This window comes from Phragmites australis, chromosome 15 (assembly GCF_958298935.1).
Source record: "Phragmites australis chromosome 15, lpPhrAust1.1, whole genome shotgun sequence".
NCBI classification, from domain to species: Eukaryota; Viridiplantae; Streptophyta; class Magnoliopsida; order Poales; family Poaceae; genus Phragmites; species Phragmites australis.
Window position 1 is genome coordinate 2,206,075 of NC_084935.1, and position 26,878 is coordinate 2,232,952.

General features: G+C 44.5%; 2 protein-coding genes and 1 pseudogene across 4 annotated transcripts; 2 read left to right on the forward strand and 1 right to left on the reverse strand.

The window, feature by feature from the left end:
* The first annotated feature begins 976 nt into the window (after positions 1-976).
* On the forward strand, positions 977-4,917 carry LOC133891875 (probable protein phosphatase 2C 65). Of its 3 annotated transcripts, XR_009904310.1 has the most exons (5): positions 1,050-2,278; positions 3,689-3,820; positions 3,914-4,275; positions 4,360-4,414; positions 4,489-4,917. XR_009904310.1 is itself a non-coding variant. In XM_062332579.1 (4 exons), exons 1-3 carry the CDS (start codon positions 1,373-1,375, stop codon positions 4,265-4,267), a joined length of 1,392 nt encoding a protein of 463 aa, XP_062188563.1. In that variant the 5' UTR covers positions 1,049-1,372; the 3' UTR covers positions 4,268-4,275; positions 4,360-4,917. The 3 variants fall into 3 exon arrangements, 2 of the variants coding, with proteins under 2 accessions (XP_062188564.1, XP_062188563.1); XM_062332579.1 differs by having other exon boundaries at positions 1,049-2,278; positions 4,360-4,917; XM_062332580.1 differs by lacking the exons at positions 4,360-4,414; positions 4,489-4,917 and having other exon boundaries at positions 977-2,278; positions 3,918-4,053.
* A 282-nt stretch (positions 4,918-5,199) lies between these two features.
* On the reverse strand, positions 5,200-10,938 carry LOC133891876 (SAC3 family protein B-like; annotated as a pseudogene).
* Positions 10,939-20,287: 9,349 nt separating this feature from the next.
* Positions 20,288-25,911, forward strand: LOC133893503 (uncharacterized). The gene is made up of 4 exons (XM_062334531.1): positions 20,288-21,193; positions 24,804-25,011; positions 25,202-25,331; positions 25,440-25,911. Exons 1-4 carry the CDS (start codon positions 20,460-20,462, stop codon positions 25,688-25,690), a joined length of 1,323 nt encoding a protein of 440 aa, XP_062190515.1. The 5' UTR covers positions 20,288-20,459; the 3' UTR covers positions 25,691-25,911.
* The last annotated feature ends 967 nt before the right edge of the window (positions 25,912-26,878 follow it).

Below are 26,878 nucleotides of genomic sequence, written 5' to 3' on the forward strand. Positions count from 1 at the left end.
TTTCCACACAACGCCATATCAAGTTGCTTGATCCAACATTACAGCTAGACCGGTCAATGCAGATGAACCAAGTTTCTTACTAAGATTTCCAAAAAAATCCGGTTGGAACATTATAAGGTGTGGTGACATACCCAGTGACTGGATGCTACTTTTTTTTAGAACCTGACTTTTTTTAAAGGGTATAAGGAGGACGCATATAATTCACACACTCTAAATCTATTCTTAATTATCCAGGCGCTCTAGAAAAAAACCCCGTGAGACGTGAGCGCTAAGCTCAGGGTTCAAACGCTCTGGGTACCGAGCAACAACATGCTCGTACTACCGGGCTACATACCCGTTCTCGACTTAATGCTACTTTTAATAAGGTAGGGATATTTTTATCGAGTCCACTACATATGAAAAGGAAAACATTTGACTTCCTCTCACCACTTGGATACCATGTACGGGTTCTCTTACGCAACCTCTAAAATCTCTAATATCGGAATCCTCGTTCTCTTGTTTGAATCCCTCCACCTCAACATATAATCCCACCACATTATAGCCACACACATGTTTAATGGGAAAAGAGGTGATGTAGGTGAGTCAAGATCAAGTGATGGTTCCGACTCTATATCTATTCACCGTTATAAACGAGTCAGTCACTAAGTCATGCTCTATACATAATGTCTCTTCTAAATGGTCGTGACTCATTCCCATATCAATTTTCAACCATGGCCACCGCAACAATTACTTTTGAACCAAAGTTGCCTTCATACAAATAAAAAGCAAAAAAAATATGCTTTACACATGCTTTTTTTGTCATGCCTTACCCTCCATAGCAATGTCAGCAACCTCAGCACTACTCATATAAGGAAAGATAATTTTATAGAATATTGTACAGAAAGATATTCGTAAGATCCTATCCACACCATTCATCTCGTGGTATAATGGTTAGTAAAAAAATAAATATAGGTTATTATAAGAAAAATAATTTTTTATAGAATCGGATATTACAGAATTTACTTCCTGACGTAAGTGTCACTGCTCCCTGCTTTTTAGCGAGGCTAGTCCACACCAACAAAAAGCGCAAACTGACCCTGTGCTGATGCAGACGCGGTTTCTCTAACTGTGCGCGTGACACGAACTCTCAAGTGCAGTTAGCTCAGTGGATCGATCTCTCTCCGTGCTCGTGCTGGTATGGAGCTGGCTGCTACGCCCTAGGTTTTCTATGTGGATCACCTCTCCCCTTTGGGGTAGACGCATTTGAATCATTCAATTCATTTCAGTCTCCTCTCTCCCCTTCTTCTCGGCTTCTCCCCTTCCAATTCTAAACTCCCCGAGCCCCAAAAATCACGCACCCAGAGAGCCCCAGACCCTAGCCACCCGTCCGTCGATGGGGTGCACCCAGGGCAAGTGCTGCCTGCCGCGCCACCCGAGGCGAGGCTCCGGCGGCGGGGCCGGCCGAGGGGGTCGTGGGCCCGGAGGCCACGGCGGCGCCACCCTCGGCCGCGCCGCGGTCCCCGGAGCGGGGCTGGTGCTGGAGCACGCCACGCTGGCGGTGGCGGGTCTCTACCCGGACTCCCCCGGGCGGGAGTCGCAGGATGAGCACCTCGTCGCCTCGCGCTTCGCGGGGGACCCCGACCTCCACCTCTTCGCCGTCTTCGACGGCCACGGCGCCGCGGGCGCCGCGTGCGCCAGGTTCGCGCGCGATGCCCTCCCGCGCCTCCTCGCCGCTGGGGCGGAGTCAGGGCGGCTGGTCTCGGACCCCGCCGCGGCGTTCCGGGAGGCGATGGTGGCCGCGAACGCGGAGATGCATGCAGCGGCCGGGGTGGACGACTCGATGAGCGGGACCACGGCCGTGGCGGCCCTGGTGGCTGCCGGCGCGATCCACGTGGCGAACGTGGGGGACTCGCGCGCCGTGGCGGGGGTGTGGCGCGCGGGGCGGGTCGTGGCGGAGGACCTCTCGTGGGACCAGACGCCGTTCCGCGCCGACGAGCGCGCGCGCGTCAAGGCGTGCGGCGCGCGGGTGATGTCGGTCGAGCAAGTGGAGGGCATGCGCGACCCGGAGTCCGAGGGGTGGGTGCCCGACGAGGGGGACCCGCCGCGCGTGTGGGCGCGCGACGGGCTCTATCCCGGCACAGCCTTCACGCGCAGCCTCGGCGACCTCGCCGCCGAGGGGGTCGGGGTCATTGCGGAACCTGAGGTCAAGAGCGTGGAGATCACTCCAGCCCACCTGTTCTTCGTTGTCGCGAGCGATGGCGTGTTCGAGTTCCTCTCCAGCCAGGAAGTCGTTGACATGGTATTGGTTTCTTTCTCTGCTCTATTTTTTCCAGTCCCTTCATGCTTGCATAATTGATCCATTTTAATGTTAGTATGTTAGCCACTACATATTGTATTCTATGGAATAAACAGGTAGACTAGTTATGAACCTGTAATGTGATGCTGCTGCATTCTTCCTGAATTACTTCCAAGGAGTACACTAATCAAATTATTTTGTTCATTTTGTCCAGTCAACTAGTGCCTTGATGTAGGGCTTTGGATTTTGGATGTAACCTATATATCATTTAGTGATATAGCAGACTTGGCTGCTCGCCATGAATTACATCAGTAGCGCACACTCTTAGTCGTTTTGGTTATTCAACTGGATCACTTAATCTGGGTAAATGACAGGATTTTGGTCACCACAGCAATGCATGCTGGGACACGTCGAACCTCTATTTATAAATAAGTTGACTTCCTGCACAAGGCAGAATGACTTCAATGAGCTTAGTGTACGAGCTTTTGGGGATTAGGATAAAGATGGACATCCGTGGTTACTAATGAGTAACAGTTAATCTACAGTATAGTGGGTCAATTTTGACATGCAGCAAACATTACATATGGACCTGGATTTCAGATTTAACTCTACTTTTTCTCGAAAAAGAATTCCATCAGCCAAGTCACTTTGCTTAAAAAGTTGCAACTGCAGGATGGTGTAATGATTATGAAATGGTGAGGGTTTTAAGGTCGATTGATGTTGTCATTATGAAAGCTGTCTCTCTGAATAAAGTTCTGCATAAGTGGAGGTAACTTTATTGAGTAGTAGAAGAATAGACTAGCATTTGAACTGTGATGGAAAATTGTCTAGTCAGAAGTGCGAGCAGAAAAGGGGAGAGACAAGCTAGGCAAATGACTCTAAGGACTTAGGAGTCATGTCTTACGACACTTTCTTAAAGTACTGGTGATAAAAAGGTATATTGGCCATCATATTGGTCTCAAAACTGTCAGATCACTTCAGATTGGCCTGTTGATTTCTGAATCAATAGTGTTGTACCTGCCTTTTGTCAATTTTATTCTGATTAGGCCCAAACATGGTCTGCAGTAACAGTGGGATGGTCCCCTCATAACCTCCTCTTCCTTTCCAACATTTTCCCTGAGTGTTGAAAGTAGTATACATAATGAAACCAGGTTGCTAACAGCTGTTTAGTGTTATCATGCTTTTTGATGTATATTATTCTATTTTTGCGTCTGGTGCACATCAAGCAACTCTGTTACACATGCCAGGTTTGGAGCTGTCAAAAGTCTCTTGTTTTACGGCGACCAGTGGAAATTTTTTCAGTAATGGTCTAATGTTATATATGTGATTTTTCTTGCTTGGCTTTGCCTGTGATATCCTCTCTGGCCCTGTCTGCATGTCACTAATTCTGAACTCTTTTCTGGTTCTCTACAGGTTGCTATGTATCAAGATCCACGAGATGCCTGCTCAGCAATCGCTGCAGAATCATACAGACTATGGCTGGAGCATGAAAACAGGACAGATGATATAACAATAATCATTGTGCATATCCGGGATTCTGAAAATGTAGGTGCATAAAATTTTATATTCTGCAAGTGTAAAAAGAGAGAGTATTCAGTGACTTGCAGAAATTTATTGTTCTTTCCAAAATTTACTCAGTCAGGTCCTGCAGGGAGTGACAAAGTGGACTACAGCAGCGGCGGAGCATCAATAGCTTTGCACACAGTACAATCAGAGATGCCTGTATTTGTACCATCAGAAGCGAGTCACCTGAACAGATGTGCTGCTACTGAACTGCAGTCATCGTCTTCCAACTCTCCAACAGAACGAAGACTCTCCTGTGTTGTTCCTTCTACGCACACTTTGTTGGTACACGGCAGAATATCAGATGCTACCAAGCCTATGCAAAGTGAGAGACCTGCATCACATCGAGCAGAAACATGGCATCAGATGGAAGGTGGTACTGCACTGGAGCGGCCGGTGCAGCGGAGTATCCCCCCAGCGTCCTGCTGAAGGTGGAGGTAATGCTGCCGATGTTCTAAATTATAACTGATGGATGGAGAAAATGCAAATAAGCTCACATCAGTTCACCCGTTTCGTTGCAGCATTTAAGCTTAAGTGGCACAAAGAAAGCTGCGTCATCCCGAATCATCATCCATCGTAAGATCTTATCCTAATCTTTTTCTTTTGGTCAGATTTTGCAGAAAATATTATAGAGAGGTTGTCTTTTGCAGGGAGCTACTAACCGTACCATGGATTGTCAATTTGTCATGTTGGCCAGCTGCAAATCTCGGTGTTGTTGCTCGTGTTTTCTTAGAGCTACTAACCTGCTGCTGACTGACGATGCGAAGATTCTGATCCAAAGAGGGTCATCTAACCAGGGATTGAGTCACTGAGACTTCAGCATGTGGCGATGGGCGCCGTCTGTGGAACGGAGTTATCCTCCGTAGTTTGTATTTGTTAACTTTTTTTGCAAATCTTAAATAAGTTGATGCTTGCCGTGATATCACCTGAGGTGCAACCGTGCAATGCCATTCTGCGGCAGAACGGCAGGCACCAGAGAATTAGGATCTGGAATTGAGAAGTGTATGCCGTGCAGAACAAAATGTTTAGTTGATGCTTTCAGAAGGAAAAAAAACGAATATCGGACGCTTCTTTTAGCCGCTTTACAGCCACTTTTTGAGTTGAATATTATCAAGAAACGTTGCTTACTGATGGAAACACGTTATTAGCTTTATTCCCTTTCTTGTGCTTCCTGATTCCCACTGCTGTATCACGAGGTAATCGTGGGTGTCTGCTAGCATCCACTCCGGCAGTCGGGCTAGAGTGTACTAGGGACTAGGGGTGTTTGTTACTGCCCACTCGGGTTTGATCACCAGGCTGATAGAAAAATCCATTCCGACTTCTTTGGTAGTCATTCTTTCTAATTTGGTTACGATCATGCAGACAAGGGAACTAGGGTGCCGATGAGCACTTGATTGATGAACGATCATCCGAGAATATGCAAAAACTTCTTGATGGCTACACTATTAACACCATTTAATTCATGCACAAATGCCATGAACTAGTGTGGAAGAAAAGAATGTATCTAGGAACCCTTCCAGCTAGCCTTCCACAGGCTCAAAAGTAGATGGAAAGCGTCTCATCGATCCTGTCCTGCAGCTTGGTGCACTGATCCAGTAGCCGAGCAAGATTGGCATCCATCTCAACTTGCACAAGTTCCCTCAAGTCCACTCTTCTTGGTCTGTACAATTCATCAACTCCATGCACCCCGTTTGCCTCACCGTTGGTGTCAGAAGGTGCTTGAGGTTCATCATGAACCTTGGCGAGCAGTCGTGGCGGCAAAGGTCTTACAGGTTGCGTATCAACAGCATCCAGATCACAACTGCTCTCGATGACTTCATCTAGTGAAAGGCCGGTTGACACAGCAGGCATCATGTTGTGATCCTCCAGAATGGACGCCTCGTCCGTGGTGTTGCCATGGGCAGTGAGCCCGTGTTGTGTTGCACCATTAGAGTCAGCTGCAGGAGCTTGATAGAGGTGCTGACTCAGGACATAAGCTTCTGGGAACTCTCCGGTAGAAAGCTTTGCAAGCCTCCAGTTGTAAATACGCCGGAAAATAGCCACCCATCTGGGCACAAGGTAATAATACGAGTCACAGAGCACAAGGCCGACACATTTCTGCACCATAATATTCACCTCAAAGGCCTCCTGGGTTTCATTCAACAACCGAGCTGATTTGGTCACAACCTGGGTTTCTCTTCTGCGAGCTGGTTTACAGCATTGTTGAATGCAGAAATGCAATCCCCAGGGCCGACTCCAGGTGCAACATGTCTGTTACGCTGCTCAAGTTGTGGGCTCAAGTAGTTCAGAAGCATTGCATGGGTCTTCACAAGAGTGGCATCAGGCTGCGGAGGCAACTTGCTTGTCAGACACTTTAGCACCTCACGCAACTTGTCATCATCAAAGAAACCATTGGCATAATCTTCTGTGGAGTTTCCATCAAGAAAAACAACCATTAATGAAGCAATGTTTCCTCCACAAAGACCACTGAGGCCAAGCATGTCAATGACATAGTGTGACGCATAATCATATCCTTCATTGTATGTATCGCCACTCAATATCAGAAGAGGAAGATTGAGATGAGCCGGTATGGAGGCTAATAGACTGCTAAATCTCGCCTTCTGTATTTCCCATGAAATATTTTCAGACACTAGAAATAATATACAGCTTGTACCAGCAATATTGTTGCCGGTGACTTGCTGATCACTGGCCCTAACAATAGATAGACAACATGTGTTCGGAGAACTGATCCACTCTGTCCAAATTGATAGGCCTGCTGAAGAAAGAACCAATCCACCATCTTCATTTCCAGAACCCAAGAGCTTTCTAAGTAACCATTTTGAGGCAAAATTGTTGGTCTGGGATTCCATGGCACCTTGTGGGACAAGTACAAGCAACTTCCAGCAGAGGCATCTAGCATCAGGGTTCCTTTCAAGTAAAATGGGACCAGACAACTCAGAAATATTTAGTTGTGACCAAGATCTTTGCTGTCTTGTCTGTCTTTCTTTAAAGGCATGTCCAATGTCTAACTCGTGGACTGCAAGCTTATGCATCTTCATTGTAGAAAAGTCTGTGTATTATTATCGTGTTTTGACAATACATTGAAAAACATACAGAAAACATCATTTCATAAAGAAATTACACAACATCAGAAGCAAAGCTTAAATTATTTAGCAATTAACAGAGGGGGTATACAAATTGAGATAAACAGTTTTCTTCATCTTGTGAAGCGGTGTTTTTAAGATTTTTAGACAAGCAATATCTCTGCGATTAACAGAAACTAGAAAAATATAACATATCTAAGGATGACTTACCAGTGTAGTATTGTGAACTGGTGGGCCAAGTGACAGAAAATTTAATGCTGCAACAGCAAGAGTATTTTTCTGCTCCCTAAGAAATCTCTTGTCTGCAGCATGCTGCCTCCATTTCCTGAAAAATCACAATAGGGATCAAAGTTTCGTAAGGTACCACCAGAGTGCTATTGATGGGAACATAAATAGATCAATGATTAAAAAAGCAACCACAGTATTGTCTTCAGCCTTTCATTGGAAATTTTTTTCTTGGGAGACATGACAATTGGTAAACGGTCATCTGCTGTGCTGTTACTAATATTATGATCCCCATATTCCACATGATCGGACAAAGGGAAGCCAACAAGTGATCCAGGTTCGATGAACAGTACTTCACGGTATGGTGGAGTTCCCTCGTCCGTATCTATACCGATGCCAGAACCATGTGCCCTGAACTCATCTTCCTCTCCATGCATATTGGAGTAATCTAAAGATATGATATCTGCAAGAGGATGCGAAACAATTGGTTCTTCCAAAGCATTGATGTGTTCTGTGTTGAAGCCGACAAACGAGCCGACAAGAAAAAATGAAAAACCACAAATAGAAGGAGTTTAGATCAACAATGTGGGTATTTCTAACAGTTCTAGCTCATAGCACCTTCGGGATCGCATGCGTTCAGCCATCTCTTGTTAATCCGTAAGTTCACGAATGATAGCATCGAATTACTAAAATGGTTCACATCACCAAGTATTGATGGAGATGCACTACTACTCAACTACTCAAGGCAGGATAGTGCCTGTCACATCCAGGAACTAAACATTGCTATTACAATGAGGAAAGAAAATTGTGTGTGCAACATGGAAAGGAGACTGGTCGTGGATTCCAAACTTGGATGGTACAAAATTAGGACCGAACTATCAGTAGCAACCAGAGATGACCAACACAGCATGGCAAACAACATTTAGTACTGAAAATACCAATTAATAGCTAGGTAACCGTGACAACCTTTTTCCAAATAGTTTTACTGACAAATTAATAGAAGCTAAAAGGCAATAGAGTACATAATATGGAGAAAATTGTATCGAAGTACTCACTTATACACATGAACACGAGGATCAGTAATCTGCACGGGATGATGATCTTGAAAGGTTGACGGGGGTCTAAACTTGCTGGCAATGTTTGATGGTGGTGATCGTGCTGGAAATGTTTGAAGGTTGCAACCTCATTTGCTCTGAAGGTCACATCCTCAATTGCTCTGAAGATTGTAAACTTCCATTTGCAAACAATAGGTCTGCATAGTTCACCAACCTGTTAAAAGAACAAACATTAGGTTTCGAGTTCCTGATGGAATGCACCCAAAAAACTATGGTATTTGTAGCGAGTACCAGGAAGACCTTGACTTAATACATGCGCAACAAAGAAATCTTTTCTAAATCTATACAACTATATCTACTACTCATCACACAGCATGCTCCAGAAATAGAATATCATGTCAGGTGTGCCAAGGCTAACATCAACTACACACCATGTTGCATATTCCAACAGCAGATATCGTAGTTCACCTGTATCGGGGGGAAACAATATCATAATTCACATAGTTTTCCATTTGAGAGGTACTGCTGAAGAAAATACATCATACTTCAAACCGTGTGATTGTGGTAAATAATTGCTAAACAGTTTTTCTACGCGTCAGAGTTCAGCAGTAAGCTGAGAATATTTGGTACGTCACACACTTTCCTGGCAGGCTGAGGCTTATGTGATAGAATGATACTAACATTACACAGAATATCCTGTGCCATATGTTCTTTGAACTACAGCATTTTGGAAATGATACTAAAATTTGTGACAAAAAAGCACAATCAAGTAAGCTCCAAAGGAAGAATGTAGTTGCCAAAGTTCCAGTTATACCTTCTTTTTTTCTCTCGAACCGGCAGGAGAGTTGCCTGTCATTATATTAAGAAGGAGCGAAAGGATAGAAGTCCGGTACAAAACAAACCAAAAGAAAAGGAAAACCACACCAAAGAAAGGTAGAGAAGAGAAACGCACACACTCAAAAAGGGGAAAAACACCACAAGAATCTAAGAAGCGACCCTTCCTCAGTTATACCTTCTCATGAACCATTATGTACTATCAGTCGCACCAGGGATACAACACAAATGCATCATAATCAGGACCAGAAAAAACACGATTTCCTTTACAACAAATCAAGTAGCATGAGAGAGATACATCAAGAAGTATTTATACCTTCTTTGTCCCATACCATTACCATAATCTGCAGGAGAATCCACATGAGGATTTGATAGAGGTGATAAGGGCCTGCTCCTTGAGGAAATAAAAGGATCAATGGGCATGCTTGCCGATGGTGCAGCTGGCCTACAAAGAAAAGGCATGAAGAAGTCCATCAACAAAGAAGCAAAGGCTACTGCAACTACAACCAAATAGATAGAGGTAGTAAGGGCAGCTCCTTGCATGGCATCCTAGCAACAACGGACTTCATTGTACATGTTGTTTTCATCTTCAAACGCGTGCAGCTAAACATGTTATGCAAGCACAGGAGTTCATAAGGGATGGAATCAGCTAGATAATTGATACGTGCAGTTTGCGACATTTCTCTACAATGAGACAACAGACCTTGCCGATTTACAATATCAACCTAGAACAGTACATATTGGAGAAACTGGCTGCATTGCCCGCACACTTGTCTGGTTTGGTATTATGGCACATATGTTATATTTGAAATTGCAGTTATATTTATGTACAACTTTAATACAAATAATTGAAACTTTAGTTGTACATGTTATACAACTGTACTAGCAATAGTTCTATTTACCTACCTCTTATTCTTTTTCAATTAATGTCAGAATTTGTAGCCCTAGAGTAAAGGAGGTGCCTCGAATCCCACCAGTTGTTTATACTTATATAGATTGGAGTGGTATGATCTGCCAGTTGTCACACAAGACATGCATACATTCGAGCCCGACCAAATAAAATTTCTCATCTACACACCTAGCAAGCTCCAGTGCGGATATCATTAATATATGCGATCATAATCATAACACAAGAGAAACTCATGTAGGTGGAATATAGCTCGGTACAATGCAAACAGCATGCTTCAGGTTTTCCACTATTCCGTGACTCTAATGCTACGTTTCTAGCATCTACACCTACTTAGATGCAACAGCAAGTACAAAAACCTAATCACTAGTCACTTAGCTCCATAACAAAAATTAAAAGCACAAACACAAACCAGCGCAACCCATCAATAAGGAGGAAAAGCGCAAAATATCACCTCGGCTGGGGCTGAAGATCCCGAGCGACGTGGCGACCAGTGGCGGCCGCGCCTGGGTCAAGCGAGGGACGAGAGCTCTGGAAGTGCGCGCATGCGGCGGCGCGGCCGGGAGCAGCGGCCGATCCCACGGAAGGAAAGGGTATGGGCATGGGCGGAGTGGTAGCAGGGCGTACGGCGGCCGCGAGCTGGGAGCGAGGGCTCGGGAAGCGCGGAGCGGAAGCACCGGGAAGGGTGGCCGGGCGAACAGAGGGGAAGGACAGGGTGGCCAGGGGGCGAAGGGGAAGGAAGAGGCGGCGGGAGAGGGGTTAGAGGCGGACGAGGTGGCGGCGCCGGCGCCGAAGGCGGGGAAGGCGGAGCCGGGGCCGCGGATGGAGGGCCCGGCTTCGCGGCCGAATCCGGATGCGTCCATTGGCGCTGCCGGCTCGCCAAGCACAAAAACCCTAGCCGGCGGCGCTCGTCGCCGGCGTGGCAGAGTGGAGTCAGAGAGATCGGAGGAGACGAGTGGATGACATTATTTGACACCAACAAGCTGCGGGCGCAGTTTATTCTTCCAAATATTTTGGGGGTTCAACTGTAGGATCTGTAGTCCGCCCCTGTCGTCAGAGAACGCTTTGATGAGCATATGGTTCTTGCAGTATGTAGGATTTATAAAGTTTGTTCTTGGATACTCTGCAAAGATCGTTCCTTGGGGCCGATGGCTTGGGCCTGGAGCTCTTGATAGGTGTTCAATTAGTTGTTGGCTTGCTGCCTTTTGATCTTACTTACTGGGAAATTCGACGTGTAGTCCAGTAACTCCAGTTGGATGTGGATTTGTTTGCTCTTTACTGGCTGGAATGATTATATGGTTGGATCTGGAACATGGAATCACATGCCAGTTTACTTTTCTCAGTTTTCTTCATTGGTATTGAAGTCGAAAGTTATGTATTGTTTGGACTAATTTTCAAAATAAGTAAATTTCACAAATCTACAACTCTTTAAATATTTGTAATGTAAAATTATAATTTTTAAGATTTATTTTATAAAGTTATAATTTTTAAAATAAGTAAATTTTACAAATCTACAACTATTTGAATCTTTGTAACGTGTAGGGAAATAGAGATGAAATCTTTAAAAAGGGTCTGGAGAGAGATTTAGAGTGTTGAGATGCTCTAGCTCCGTCTCTGATCTCAACCATCCACGCTGTAATGTACGGTGCCATACATCCACAAAGAGAGCAACAGACAAATAACGAGCCTACCATTCCAGCTTTCTGGCCCACCCAAAACTAGGCCAACCGGGCCCTTGCTAGCTAAGGGCAGGCAATCTGGGCCGTCTGGGGAGATGATAATGGCAGCTTTGTATTCTCAACTTCTCAGGACTGGGCCGACTGTCACTGGATTTGCCTAATTCTTATGCGTCCGATTCCTGGCCGCCGACGTGGTGGAAGGCGGTTGGATGGGGAAAATAATTTTATGCGATCTGACCTCAGTGTATTTAAAAGCTGAACTTAATTCATAGCGTGACACGTGGCATAAGTTGTCATAAAATGTATGGATGAATCAGATAAAATCATAAGTGGGAAAACAAAAGAAGAAAATAAAATATCATGTGTGGCACCATAAATTAGGTATAATCCTTAAATACACGAGACTAGATCTTATAGGATTATTTTTCGTTAGCCAGCAGGATCACACTCATGCAAACCATCGATCATATATACAAGATTTCTAAGATCACCATTCACACAATTCCCCCTTTTTTTCAAGATGAAGTCATATACGAATTTACTGTCCACGTTACACTAGCAACGACTAGCCAATGCCTTTCCTCAAAAAGAAGCAGCAACACACCTTACTTACTAGCATCTTGATTCTGAAAAACTCACTCTCTTAAGCCAAATCCCTCTAAAATCAGGGAGTCCATTGCTTACGCACTTGGAAGCACTACCTTTTGGATCCAAAGGGAGAATCAGAAGCATCTTTGGTTAGGATTCCTTTTGCCATATAAAAAGTATTAAAAACGTTTTAAGTAGACCTTATTCACAGAATAATCTTTGATTAGGTTAAGGAAGAACAAATAGCATATAGAATGCAAGTGCTTGCAGGGGAGGATGCACAGCTACAGAAAAAGTGATTTTGCAACATCGAATTAATATAGTGCGCTTATTTTGTAGCTCCGGTGCTCGGTGAGGTACCAATGATTAAGAGGTCTCGTGCATGTAATTAACGCTAATTAATAGATCATGCAATGATTGTTATTGGTGCTTGCATTAGAGAGGAGCGATTTGATATGTATGCATGCATACTACATATGTGATGTCTGATGTCTCACAGGTCACAATCACAAACATTTTTTTTTCATGAGATGAAGTCACCCAGGAGTTGACGCTTGACTTGAGTTGTAGTAGGAATAACCGGCTCCCCTCAATAAGATAGCGACCGCTAACACCTTACATACATATTCCCATTATTAGCATCTTATAATTCCAAAACGAAGAGGGTCCAATAGCATATTTGGTTATGATTGCTTTACCTTTTTTTTTAAGAGCAATGTATGCTGCCTAAGAGCATCTTTAAGAGACTTCGTATATGACGCTATTTAGAGGTTCTAGCCTCAGAAACAATCTCCAACAAATTTTTAATATGCCTCTTTAAAATTACCGAAGCCCAAAAATAGCCTCCTCGTTCGCTACTTGTGGGGAGCGAGTCCCGCTCCCTATCCGCCCCTGACCCACCCACCCACCCATCCGCTCGGGTCATCGTTGCTCCTTCACGCTCCGCTTCTCTACTTGGGACGTCGCCAGAGCTCCGCTCGACCTCGCTGGTTCCCGTGACGCCAGTAGCTCCTCTACCCCAACTCGCAGCCTAGCCTCCCAATCCGTTGCCACCCATAGCACCAGCGACCGCTATCGGCTCCTCTCCACACCGTGCCCCGTCGCCTTCGTCCGCAAGCTTGGCCCCGTCGCGAGCTCGAACTCCACCTCTGCAGCCTCGAGCATGACGTGGTCCCTGCCTCTGGTCCTCCGCCACTCCGATCGGGCGGCGAGGAAACGGAGGAGCCTTCACTGCAGCGCACGGTCCTCACGCCCCTCGTTACCATGTCGGTGACATAGAAAATGGAGCGACTGCTGGGGTCCACTCGTCGGTGAGATAGGAGAGAGAGAGCCGTTGGAATATAGGGATTAAGCTACAGAGAATCTGTTGAAGAGTGTAGTAATATAGGGAGGTAATTTTTTTTAGGATGACTCCCTATATAAAGATATAGGAAGTAAGCTTTAAGGTGTCTTCTGAAGATGCTCTAAATAGCTATTGCATTCCGAAAATATTGAGTGCTTAGAATGAGTAAAGCGGTACATAATAGACAAAAGAAAAACCACCACCGTAATTCCAGCATAACCAATAGATGTAACCATGTAGGTGTATTTGTATATTTTCTTTGCAACGTGTAGTGCAAGAAAAAAGAATTGTCTTGAGTACAATATTTCCATGAAATGTTTATAGAAATAATATAGTCAAGCAAAAGATTGTTTGTGATCTTGCTACGGGGTAATGTCGCAACGACTATGCTATCGATAGGGTAACAAGCGCCAATACAATGCACTAATAATCCATTACAAGATATGCATAAGTTATAGTCACATACGACATATATATCTACTTAACTACCAACGATAGTTACTTAAAATCAAGATATGAAAAAACATGACTTAAAATGTAGAATGGACCATATTTAGCAAATAGGTGAGAAAATCAAACAAGCTATATTTAGGATAGGATCAAATATTGAACAAAAATTATTAATTATGTACACCCATTCTACAAACGTTGGGTGCTTGCGTGTTGTCCGATAGGTCACAGAGTACCCGCTGCCTACATAGTGTAAATAACATTAACTAAGCAATACAATATGATTAGGGCTGATGAGAAGATTGTGCTAATCAACCATGATGAGATTCGAGATCGTCTAGATCTAGCTTTTAGTAAGTTGTGGTAGAATCACTGGAAAACACAAAAATTTTATATATATTCATTCATGGGTTTTTGTTGGCGGCTTATTCTGAGTAAGGAGGAGGCCCCGCTTAGCAGAAAAGACAACAAGAATGTAAGTTCATCAGCCTCCAAGAATAGGTAAAAGAAGAGGAATCCATGCTTGAGCATGATGAGATTTATGACCATGATATGTGAGCCACCCTGCCCGATTGAGGTCAATGTTTAGGGAGATGATGTTGACATTTGGGACCAACATGTATCCGCATATTCACATGGGATGTGTTTGGTTGATCAAATGGTTGTAGAGCTGCATCGTATATTCTGGATGAGGAGAAACAGGTTGAGTGGAGTCATATGTGTTAAATAGAGTGTTTGGTTGGTAGTATCTGAGGCCATATGAGCGAATGCAATGGGTTGATTTTCTGTTTAGCTGACTGAATCTAAGGTCGTATGAGCGGATACAAGAGTTGAGATTGTGATTAATTACTCGCATAAATATATTTTTTGATACTGACAAGTGGATCCGCTTGCATGAGCGGATACAGAGTCTGCATTTGCTCATCTAAGGCCATGCATTTGCATGAATAGATGCAGGCAGAAACAGTAGATACAGACAAACAAACACGCTTCTTGCTGAGATTATATGCATCTGCTCATGCATGCTAAGGCTCATTTAGAGAACCAAACAGACCCATAGATTCACTTGGGGATAAAGGTCTTGAATAGTTATCTGATCGTTCACATAGACTTAGGTTCTGTTTGTTTGGATTTTTATTGATTTCTGCTTCTCAGAAACTAGAAGCTTAAACAAACAACATATTTTTGTTGACATCTGGATGTGGTTTCTAAAAAACAAAAACAGTCATTACTACTAAAAAACAACATAAGTTAGAGGCAACCTTTTACTAACTTCTACCAGCAACATGCTTTTGAAGAAACAACAGTTTGTTAGAAGTCCAACCAAACATAAACTTAGTATTTAGGTACTAACTACCCACATGGTGTGCAAAGTATATCAACTGATGACAATGGGTGATCTGATTGGGTCTCACAGGGAGATCTTGTGGATCAATCTCGGCATGAGACGAATGGGAGGAATTACTGAAGATCATATTAGAGACCTTGTTGAGAAAACAAGTAATTGTAACAATGGTTCTGTTGATCATGAAGATCCTGGTATTTGGTGTCTTTCAGGCTTCTCTGATGGCATGTGACCGGCTTGATTTGTGCTGAGCCATTTTTTAATGGCTTAGACATTAGATTTTATCTCGTTAGCCTTGGTAGTAGGTGCCAATGGTAACTACTGCAAGACGTCATGTCCGTCATGGCTCCCATGGTGCTCGCCGTGCTATTGCCCTAGTTTGTGTACGCTTCTCGTTTTACAGGACCCTTTTGGTGCCTTCAAACATTAGCTAGTCCTTATTGGTCACGCCATGCACTCATGTACTATTGTATGCTTACTGCATCGTCGTGTACTAATTTACAAGCCACATGGGTGTAAAGAAAGATAAATGCATATGCTATTAGGATGTTGCTCGGGAAGAAATAGTTGTTTATTTTGGCTGTACTGTGAGTGGTTTTGCAATCTGATTTACATAATAATCTTTGGTTAGGATTAAGTAGACCTGATCCATACAATATTGCCCAACGTTGGGCTACCCGATTTGACAGCCACTGATTGCAATGTGTAAGATCGTCTCCCGCCATATTCTTTTTATTTTGTTTATTTCTTGATTTCCCTCGTACTTATCGTTTCCTTTATTTTATCTTATCTATAACATCTTTTTTCAAAAGTATTCGTGAAGTAAAAGAAAATAGAATCTCATCTAAAGAGAATAAAATTAAGAATACATTCATAATAAAAAAAATATAAAAACGATTAAAACGTTGAAAAAAATGAAAATATCTTCGCTAAAAGATTTTCATAAAAAAACACTCCCTTAAAGATTGTCTAAGTTTCTCAACTATGGTCGGCTGTGCAACTGATGTGATGCTGAGATAGCGATTCAGCTCGTCAATAATTCGTAAACAAGTAGTGATAGATAGTTTGTGCCAGTACTGTGGTGAGGGTGAGCTGAATCGTGTTGGGATCACGGTTCATCTTACCGACCGGAGCTCGGTTATTGAGGTCCAGCGGTAATCGAAAATTTACGGTTACCGCGGTAATCGGTCAAATTTTTTTAAAAAATTGGATAAAATTCATTTAGTAAATTTTGAAATTTGAAAAAAAATTGTGATTTTAGTCGTTCGGTAATCGGTCGGTTTGGATCGGTTACCGAGCGGTTTTCTCAAATTTTTCGTATTGTCGGTAACCACTCGGTTTTCTCGATTTATGGAGTGGTTTTCTCAATTTTCAGTAAAGTTCAACAAAAAAACATATAAATTATCTCAATTTTGTAAAATCAATAACTAATTCATCTGAATTTCAAAAGTGAAACAATTTTTGTTGGCTTCCTTGTAACATGATCTACATGATAAAAGTATTTATACTCATAAAAAAGTTCAAAATTTTCTGTGAGAAATTGTATTTGTTAAACCAAGTTAAATGCATAGTTTACTCTTTGCTAATCCAAAAATCATGAAACTAATTTTTTTAGTCTTCTTACATGATCCTATGTCTTTTAAAAATACATGAACTCATGAATTAGTTATTGTAACATGCATGATTATGTAAATGTGTTGCGACTAGATTAATTCATAACTGACCCATCACACCTCAAAAATTAGTGAAACGACTTTTATTAGTTTATTTATACTATGATTTACGTAGGAAAAATAATAGTAGACATGAAAAAGTTAATTACAGTGCTGTTTCTTAACATATTCACTTTATGCTTGCGAACTTTGTAAAAATCATAGAGAAATTAATAAAACTCTAAATAAAGTGAAATTAATTTTAAAGATCCTCTTAAGATACGTTTTACAAAAAAATGTGTTTGTATGTTAAATTTTTTCTTAATATGAGTTAATAACTAAGCCGCACGCTTCAATTTTTTTCAAATTTCCTCCCTATAAAATATGATGCAAACGATATTATTTTTAAATTTTTTTTTCACAGAAGGTCTTAGAATTGTGTCTAGTTTTTTTTAAAAGATTTTGTTTGAATTTTTTTTTGTTTTTTCAAAGTTTTTGAATTCAAATTCGGTTACCGTTCGGTTTCTGAAACTGAACCGGACCGAAAGGGTCGGTTATCATGATTTTTACTCGGTTACCGTCGGTTTTTTAACCCTGTTTGGGATTCACAATGCCTTCGTCACTTTACCCTGAACAATCGTCGTGGTAGTGATCTCTGACAATCTTCAGTGCTATCCTCTGAATTTTCTCTCTCTACAATCGAGTGCCTTTTTGACGCACAGCGGTCACACCAAATCCACATACATGGTTGAGCGAGGTCAGAGATTTTCACTCACTGATCTCAGAGATCAGATCGAGCCTGGCTGACCAAGCTTCAAGTTTGCTGCCGCTATTGTGACGGCGTCGGTGGTGGCGGAGTGGGGGCTGCTGCTCCTCCGGGGTCCGGCTGGTGAAGGACAGGGTCGAGCTGTGCGCATTTGTGCACTTGTGCATGCAGGCCACTAAAAAACTGTACGTAAATCGCTCGGTTAGGTGTGCTTTCTGACGGCGTCGTAGCTTCTCTCACATGCTCGTCTTATCCTACTTGTCTTCTTCCTCGTGTCCATGCCTGCAGCATGCATCATTTCGCCATGACGATCTTGAGACCAAGGTTCTTTCGCTTTCGTTTCTCCTCTTTTTTTCTCAGGACGTGCCCTTCGATCGTAAAAGGCCGCGAGATTTGGTCCGCGTGTTCCGTTTCAGCCGGGCTTATGCTCATGAATCCATTGCAAATATTTGTTGACATCATTCACTCCAGAAAGCCAAATCCTGCTGAGTTAATTATGACATGGAACTCGCTGTGAAGCCTGAAGGACTGACCTCTCAATGATTGGCACTGATGAACTGAACGTTGCTTCTTGGCTTCTGGATTGTGTCTGAAAAGGGCACATAATCAGCAAACTACTGGCGAGGATGCTCCGGGAAAGATCAGGGAAAAGCTCGTGTGATAGGACTGCGCCATTGCACCTACCAGCCATGCAAAGTTGCAGGGACTGGAAAGAAGAACTTAACACGGCAAACTTTGCGTTTGCTTCAAAGAAATTGTTGGAGGCAGGTGAGGTCAACCCCCTGTGACTAGAGAATTCTAGGAAGTCAGCACTCAGCACCACTTCAATAAAAGTGAGATATGAATGATTATTTGAACTTAATTAAAAAATGATTATTTTAACCGACAGAGCAGATCTATTTTTCTTGTTCGAAAACTGGTTATGTATCTGCTGATATTTTCTACGTATACGACTTCGGTAGTTCGGTGTTGATTTTCAGTAATTCGGGGAGGGGAAGTGCCGTTATTTTTGGGTTCATTTATAGTTTAAGTTGTTCATAAATCACAAAACTATAACAATTTTACCGGGACTGATCTTTAAGCATTCTCATTAACCCTTTTAATTAATTGCGACAAGTGCATGATTCGGCAGATTATCCATACCATGTAAAGTTGGTAAACCATGTTCAGCTGTCACTTGTCAGAAACCACAATCCTTCAACAGTTCAACGTCAGCAAGGTCATTACTGATCTGATCACATCGATTTTGCGTCAGCGTCAGACGCTGACCGCCTCTCCACACAACCGCCTGCAGAAGAAACGATGCCAAAGCAAGCTCACCGATGCACTCCGGCGGCGGCAAACACACGCACACAACTTCTTCAGCCCGTGACGTGATCTGCACCTTGGTTTGCACAGCGCTTCTCGTGATCGGAGAAAAGGCCGGCAGATGCAATGCGGGGATCCGGCCTGGTACTCTGAAGCCGAAAGCGGCATCCCATGCAAGAAAGCAATGCATGGACGGATCATGGACGGATGGGTGGATTCTGCCGCTCGTGGAGTGGTTGGAGGCGCCAAAAAGAGCAGGGCAGCTGGGTAGCTGGGCTCCTAGCATTACCAGCTGCATCGCATCGCCACTGCAGTCAGTGCCTGCATAGTTGTACTGTGAGTGCAGAGCCGATGTGCCATGTCCCTTCCATTGCGTTTTGACTCTTCGTCCTCTGCAGAAATGCGTCTCATGTGGATTGAGAACAGATCGCACAGTTCCATTCATGCGGACGGCCTGAGAGCTGAGCTATTTGCACAGGGCTGTGACTGCTCCGCTGTTGCAGACAACGATCTAGAGGTTGCCAGGTTGGGAAAAGTAACTGAGAAGTAACAAAGTCGCAGTCGCAGTCACTCGAAGGTTAGACACTCCAAGTATCATTATAGAATGTTCTTGGTTCTGTTCCTTTTCTGAAGGGTGAAGGGTGTGCGGTGTATCATGAACATTTTCACTCCCAGTGTTGCTACCATATTCCCTTCATTTCCTTTCCTTCTCGATTCTATTTTTTTTAGTTTCTCTCACCTCTAACAGTTTCACTTCGAGCGGAATTGCGAAAGAAAATGAGAGATAATCTCATCCTAAAGAGAATGACCTTAGAAATCCCTTCGTGACTGAAACCGTTAAGTGAAACTGTTGAAACGCTAAAAAAAATAAAAATTCCTTCGCGACGAGAATCTCAAACATGAAGAGAAACACTTAGACCATGGTCAGAACAGTATATAGCTGCCCGTGCACAAGTCCTGTTTAAATTCTTGATTTTCAGTGGACTTAGCATTTTTTTTAATTACAAAGATCCAATTATCAATATTTTTCCGCTCAATTTTTACGCTAGGTCTGCCCTGATCGAAGGAGTAGGTATGCATTGGTACAGGACACGACAGTTCCGGAACCAGCAAAACGGATCTCAGCTGTGGCCAGGCGCAGACGCGAGCGTACGTACACGCATACGAATACTCAAACATTTCCCGTGCAACTACCGCTAATCCGCAGCCGAAGGGAAAGCGAAGGCGTCGGTGTCGCCGTCCCGTGTCACTGCGCAGCTAGCCGCCGAGGGATATATTACGCGGGCAAGCCACTGGGCGCGCACGCGAGCAAGAAAGCAAAGGACAGGCGAGGCTCCGGCGCGCGCGGAGCTGCTGCACCCATCGATCGCCGCGGCGCCGGCCTGGAATGCCCGAGGACGCCGCGCCGATGCGCATGCTGCGCCGCGTCCTCGACGGCCTCCAGTGCCTGCACCCGCGCCGGCGCCGGCGGCACGGCGGCTCGGGGGCGGGGGCGGGGCCGTCCAAGACGCGCGTCACGGTCCGCCGGTTCGGCTCCAGCAAGGCCACGCCGTGTAGTGGCAGCAGCAACGGCGGCGGAGGGCGGGTGGTGACCATCCGCGTGGCGACGTTCAACGCGGCCATGTTCTCCATGGCGCCCGCGGTGGCTGCTGAGACAGCAACGGGCGCGGGAGCGGGAAGGGAGCGCGGTGGTGGCGGCCAAGTGGGCAGCCCGGGAGGCGCGCGGCGGCCCAAGGGCATCCTGAAGGCGCAGGCGAGCCTGGCGCGGTCTCCGAGCAAGGCGCGCGTGTCCATCAACGTCCAGGACAACGAGATCTCGCTGGAGCGGGGCAGGCTCTGGCTAGGCAAGAAGCAGCCGCAGGGGAGGCGGGAGGCAGGGGAGGCGCGGCGGCGGAGCGTGGAGGAGGTGCTGCGTGAGGCGGGCGCCGACATCATCGGGCTGCAGAACGTGCGGGCGGAGGAGGAGCGCGGGATGCGACCGCTGTCGGAGCTCGCCGAGGGGCTGGGCATGCGCTACGTCTTCGCCGAGAGCTGGGCGCCCGAGTACGGCAACGCCGTGCTCTCCCGCTGGCCCATCAAGCGATGGAAGGTGCACCGCGTCGCCGACCACTCCGACTTCAGGCCAGTCCCCCTCTCCCCCCAAGCGTCACTCCCATCACTCCATTGTCCTGCTCCTGAATTTATTCTATATCGTACCGCATGAACTTGGCATGAATTTCACACGAAATGGATACATCTTCTTCCAAACAGAGCCCAGAGGGTGATCAATTTCTCAAAAAAAAATGTCAGTTGTTGGAATCAGTTTTGAGTTGTTTCTGCTGTAGCAGCATGGGATTCAGAGCTGGATTAGTCATGTCATGGCTTGAATGATCTGTTCTGTTCTCGAGCCGACGCCTCGCTGTAACAGTAAAGGCCCGTTTGGCGGTGCTCCAAACAGCTATAGAGAAAATAATAGTTTGATAGTTTTTAGTTTTAGCTTTTAAATAATGTTATGAGAGTAATTTTTAAAATAAATTAGATATTAGTAGCTAAAAATTAATTTCCTTTGATTCAAAATCACTTCTTCAAAGTTTACTAAAAATCACTTTACATAGAATCATTTTTCGCACAAAATCATCCACCCTAAAATATGTAAATAAAAAAGTTCTACTAAGTACTAACCAGACCCTCTCACCGTACCACTTTGCCCGACCGCGGTCCGTGACACTTGACATGTCAGAGCTCGCATGTACATCTGTGGCCCACCTCGCCAGTGACTCGAACTCGTCGGTGCTGCCTGCCGCCACACAGGAATGGCAGCTGTTAGGGTATCTACAGCAGATCTTTTATCCAGTGCTACAGTACCCGTAAAGTACTGTAGCGCTGGATATTCATCTTCATCGGATTCAGTGCTACAGGCTGCAGAGAGGAACGGGCTACAGTGCTGTAGAGAGGAACGGATGCTCTGAATTTGTCAGGTACTGTAGCAGCCGTAACACTGTAGCAGTACTGTTTACAGAGACTGACACTGGGTCCGGATGGAGAAAAAGAGTAGTAGAATATAGTAAATAAAGTAACTGTTGTAGATGAAAAAAATAAGTGATGTTATAATAATATTATGGGATACTGTAGTAGTATTATAGAGGACGAAATTTTAGAGTATACGTGGAAGATAGCCTTACCTCGTCATAGTTTATGCTGCCGCCGCTGGCTGCTCTTCTTTCCTGTTTGAAACGTTAGCTGCTCGTGTCTTACCTGAACAGTAAGCAACTGGTGTGCTCCAGGCCAGATGCGCCGTCGTGCTTGTTGGAATTTTCCTTGTGAAAAATCATCAAAATTTCAAATTTTGAGGATTTCCTTTCGCTGGAATTTAATTGGAAAATAAAAGAGAGAAATAGGGGTGGGACCTGCTTGTCAATGAGACGTAGGAGAGAAAAAGGGATCGTGGAATTGATCGTTCGTGTGTGCTAGTCGGTAGCAGTTCTAGTGGCTAATCTCTTTTTTTTAAATAACGGTATTAATGATGTCGATGTTATTAGAGAAGAAGAAAATTAATTTGATTTATAAGGAAAAATGGATAAAAAACTTAACAACAGCACAATTAATTTAGGGCTAGCTGATGAAAAACCTAACGACTTGAGCGTCCGGGCAAACAAAAGCCGAACTCTATTTACACACCGGAACAAACAAACGGAGTCCGCAATCGGGTTATCGTTGCTAAACTCGCACAAATGGTGGCTAATATTCTTATCCTGGTAATTTGGTGCTTGCTCTCGTAGACAAGTTCTTGCTAGTTCTGTGTGAACATTCAATCAGCTGCCATATTGATTACTTTCTAAAGTTCGTGCCTGCCTAGCTTATAGCACTTGGTTCCTGATTAGCTTCGCTGTGTGTTAATCTTGATAGCTGTGCTCGGCTAGTGATTCTTCAGTAATCAGTGTGATAATTTCTGCTGGCAATTATCAGTTTTTTTCAATAATCAGCACCTGAGAAGTATTCTTTTACATGCATACTCAGATGGATATGACCATCGATTGGGAGTGTATAATTTATTTTATTCGTGTGCTTATTCTTGCTGCCTTATCAACGATTTTGGGAATTAATCTCGTATTTAAAACAAGCCTGTTAGCACAACGCTTCCAACAGTGCTGCGTTGTCCGGTGTGTCACGTCGCATCAATGGGCAAATACGGGCAATTCACTCATACTTAACATTAAATCATTTAGCTGGCGGCCGTTATCACGGCTCGCCCAAATTCTGAGCAAAGCGTCCAAATGCAGCACTACTCACCTACCTTTACCTGCCGATTAGTCAAAATGTTGTATAATGGTGGCAGTTTGGGATTAGGAGCGTTACACACTACAGACAAGCGGCAAGATGCTTAGGGAGTAAGTATGGCGGATATCATGCTTAATTCAGCTGCTACCGGATTATAAAAAAAGGATTAGGTGAGCTGCTCCATTGTCATAGACTGGAAGCAGGGCGGCCAGCAAGCTTTGCAGCGCCCATGATCGATCCAAAGGCAAATGCGCGTCTCGGATGTCCCCACAGCTTTACCAATTGTAGCTCTGGTCCTGGACTAGGAATGGTTATGGCCAGATTAGTTGGTTCCGGCGAAAAGGATTAGACGCCACCGGTGCACAGGGTAGGTGCTCATTAGCTGCAGGGGAGAAGAGAGGTAGGAGAAGACATCGCATGGTAAAGCTGGATCAATGGAAAGGGCAAAAAAAAGCCGTCTTGTGAGCGATCTCTGCGGCCGAATGGTCGCCGTCAGGAAACTGGTAGCTGGGCAGGGCCTTTCTGGGCAAGACCCTGGGCAATGGTGGGCGGATCCAAATCCTCTGTATTAAGTCAGGTTTAGGTAGAAAAAACACTGTTTGTATAATGAAATATATCTTGTGTTATAGTACTCTATATTAATTAATCATTTTACTGCAGCTACAGTGGATCACTGTACTATACAGAAACTTTTATACTGTAGTATTTTACTGTATCACTGCAAAGGATCCGTATCGTGGGCAATGGCCTCTCATGGATAGCAACCCTTGGCCATGCGAGGAACCAGAAGAAGTTATTGCAGGACGCTTGTTTGCAAGTTATAAATAGCCGGCACAGTGCTTGCGATTTTCTTTTCTGATTCGTGCAGGCTGTCCGGTTCTCAGTCTTGATTCTGAAACAATTATGGATATGGCTACTGCAAGTGTACTGCATAACCACCACTACTACGAGTCTTCACATTGTTTTACTAGCGGATGCTTGGTTGGTTAGGGTATTTGTGGTGGAACCTGCTCACCGGTTTCAAGTTCTAAATTTATCATGGGTGTTTATATTTATAAAATAGTTATATGTATCTTTAACGTTTTGACGTCAGAGAGTTGTATCCCTTGTCTTAAAAAATACTACTACTGCAAGTGTACTGCTTAACAACCCAAATTCATTCTAAAGTTCATCCAGCGTTGCGAGAAACAAAGGGGAAAGAGCTGAGTGTAGTAGATACACTAAGTTTCTCATGAAAGTTCACAACTCTGTAGTAAATCCATGATATATTGCCCCTGTTTTAACTGCTCACATCCACATGTTCGTATCAAGATTTCTTTTCAAAGACCTTTCAAGCACGCATGAGAGCAACACGGCGATTGCACACTCGCTGTCCGACCATAATGCTCCCAACGTGATTGTTTTATTTATCTCTGAAAGGAACAGCGCGACTGATCACTCACTGAGCGACGCAAAACCTGCACGGTGCATGCAGGAACGTGCTGCGCGCCACGATCGAGGTGCCGGAGGCGGGGGAGATCAACTTCCACTGCACGCACCTCGACCACCTCGACGAGGGCTGGAGGATGAAACAGGTGGACGCGATCCTCCGGTCCAGCGACGGGCCACACATCCTCGCCGGCGGCCTCAACGCGCTCGACGGCACCGACTACTCCGCCGAGCGCTGGGCCGACATCGTCAAGGTAGGCACTGATCGCCCTGCATTTGCCTGACGTTGTTTCTGAATGGCCGGAACCTAAGGTCCGGTTTGTATTGTGGAATTCTTTTTCCTGAATCCAACGGGAACTAAAATGTTTCATGTTAAATTTCCTGTAAAATTCTTTCGTTCCAAATAGACCCTAAGATGTTCTTTACGTTTACGACATTTTGCAGTACTACGAGGAGATCGGCAAGCCGACGCCGAAGGTGGAGGTGATGAAGTACCTCAAGGGGAAGCAGTACGTTGACGCCAAGGACTTCGCAGGAGAATGCGAAGCTGTGGTGGTTGTGGCCAAAGGGCAAGGTAGACGCTGCAATTCAGATCATCTTAGCTCACAGAAACTTCCTTTCAGTTCAGTCAGTTTCATCTGCTGTTTACCGAGGCACTGAACCTGCGATGGATGGACTCCAGATGTGCAGGGGACATGCAAGTATGGCACGAGGGTGGACTACATACTGGCGTCACAAAACTCCCCATACAACTTCGTGCCTGGATCCTACACGGTCATCTCTTCAAAAGGAACATCCGATCATCACATCGTTAGCGTCGACTTAATGATATCTCAGATCAAAGAAACCGACGCGGAAACCGGGAACCGGAAACAAAGAGTAGTCAGGATGAACAAGAAGATCTCAAGAAAAGGAATATGGGGGGCTAAATGATTTTTTTTTTGTCCGAGTTCTTTTGCATTGTGTTCTTTTTGGGGTGATATGGGTTGTTTTAATTGTGTATACAGTTATGGTTGTTGGAGTGAGACTGAAAAAGCCTGGTTGCAATGGCTGCTGTCCCTGATGTGATGTAGAGTAACCAAGAAGTGGAGGCAACGTATTTTGGTCTGGTTTCCCTTCTGTTGGTTACCATCTTGCGGAAATTTTTAGCTTCAGAGTGTCTTCAGGTGGAAGTTCTCTATTGTCGAAGGCATCGCAGCAAACCGGGTTGCCGTAAAAGAGAAGTGCTTTAATTGGCGAGATTAATTTATTCTCGTGGCTTCAACTTCATAGAAAAATGATTCGTATTATAAAAAATCATCTAAGCTCGATTACGAGAAGACAGCATAATTCTCAAATTATATTCCTCATCTAGCAAGAATGCATCAGCCAAGAGAAACTGGAACAGAATGTGCCTCAGCGTCATGGAAAAAATACAGTAGTATAGGAAGACCAGCACGGTTCTTATGGCTCACCTGCGTTTTAAGGGAAATATGTCCAGTCTAAGCAGGGCCTACTTTGTTTCCCGGGATCTGTCTGCATGCTCACACAGTAGTTTGTTTTCAGACACCACCTGGCAAGAATCCATTCAGTTTGTTTCCATGTCTCGCCAGCTCAAATATCTGAATAGAGAAATGAAGGAAACATCTAAACCGTACCAGCCGATCCTGACAATAATTGAATACGGCACACTGTACCAGCTGATGGACACACGCTGCAGCTAACAGTACTATTAAGCAAGAGCAAATTACTTATTTTCCGGTCCTACAACTGACTCCCCTTATTTGTTCCTATTTGAACCAACTTCAATCATATATTTATATTTTAGAATCGGATCTCTTATTTATCCATTTTCGTCTAAAAAGTTAAAAAATCCATCGTTGACCGTTCCATTTCTATATGCACATCGTTACAATTTTACTAATATCTAGACTGTCCTCAACTCTCTTTCCTATCCATATACTCGCACACCTCACCGAAAAAGCACCTGATGACGGGTGCCACCACCTCCCTAGGAAACCCGATGGAGGGTTCATCGTCTCCGCCACTCACTGATCCACTGGGGCTGACACTGCCAGCTCACGCAGCCCCTCCTCGTGCCGCCTCCATGGCGGGCACAGTCGCAGGCTCGAGGCCAAGCAT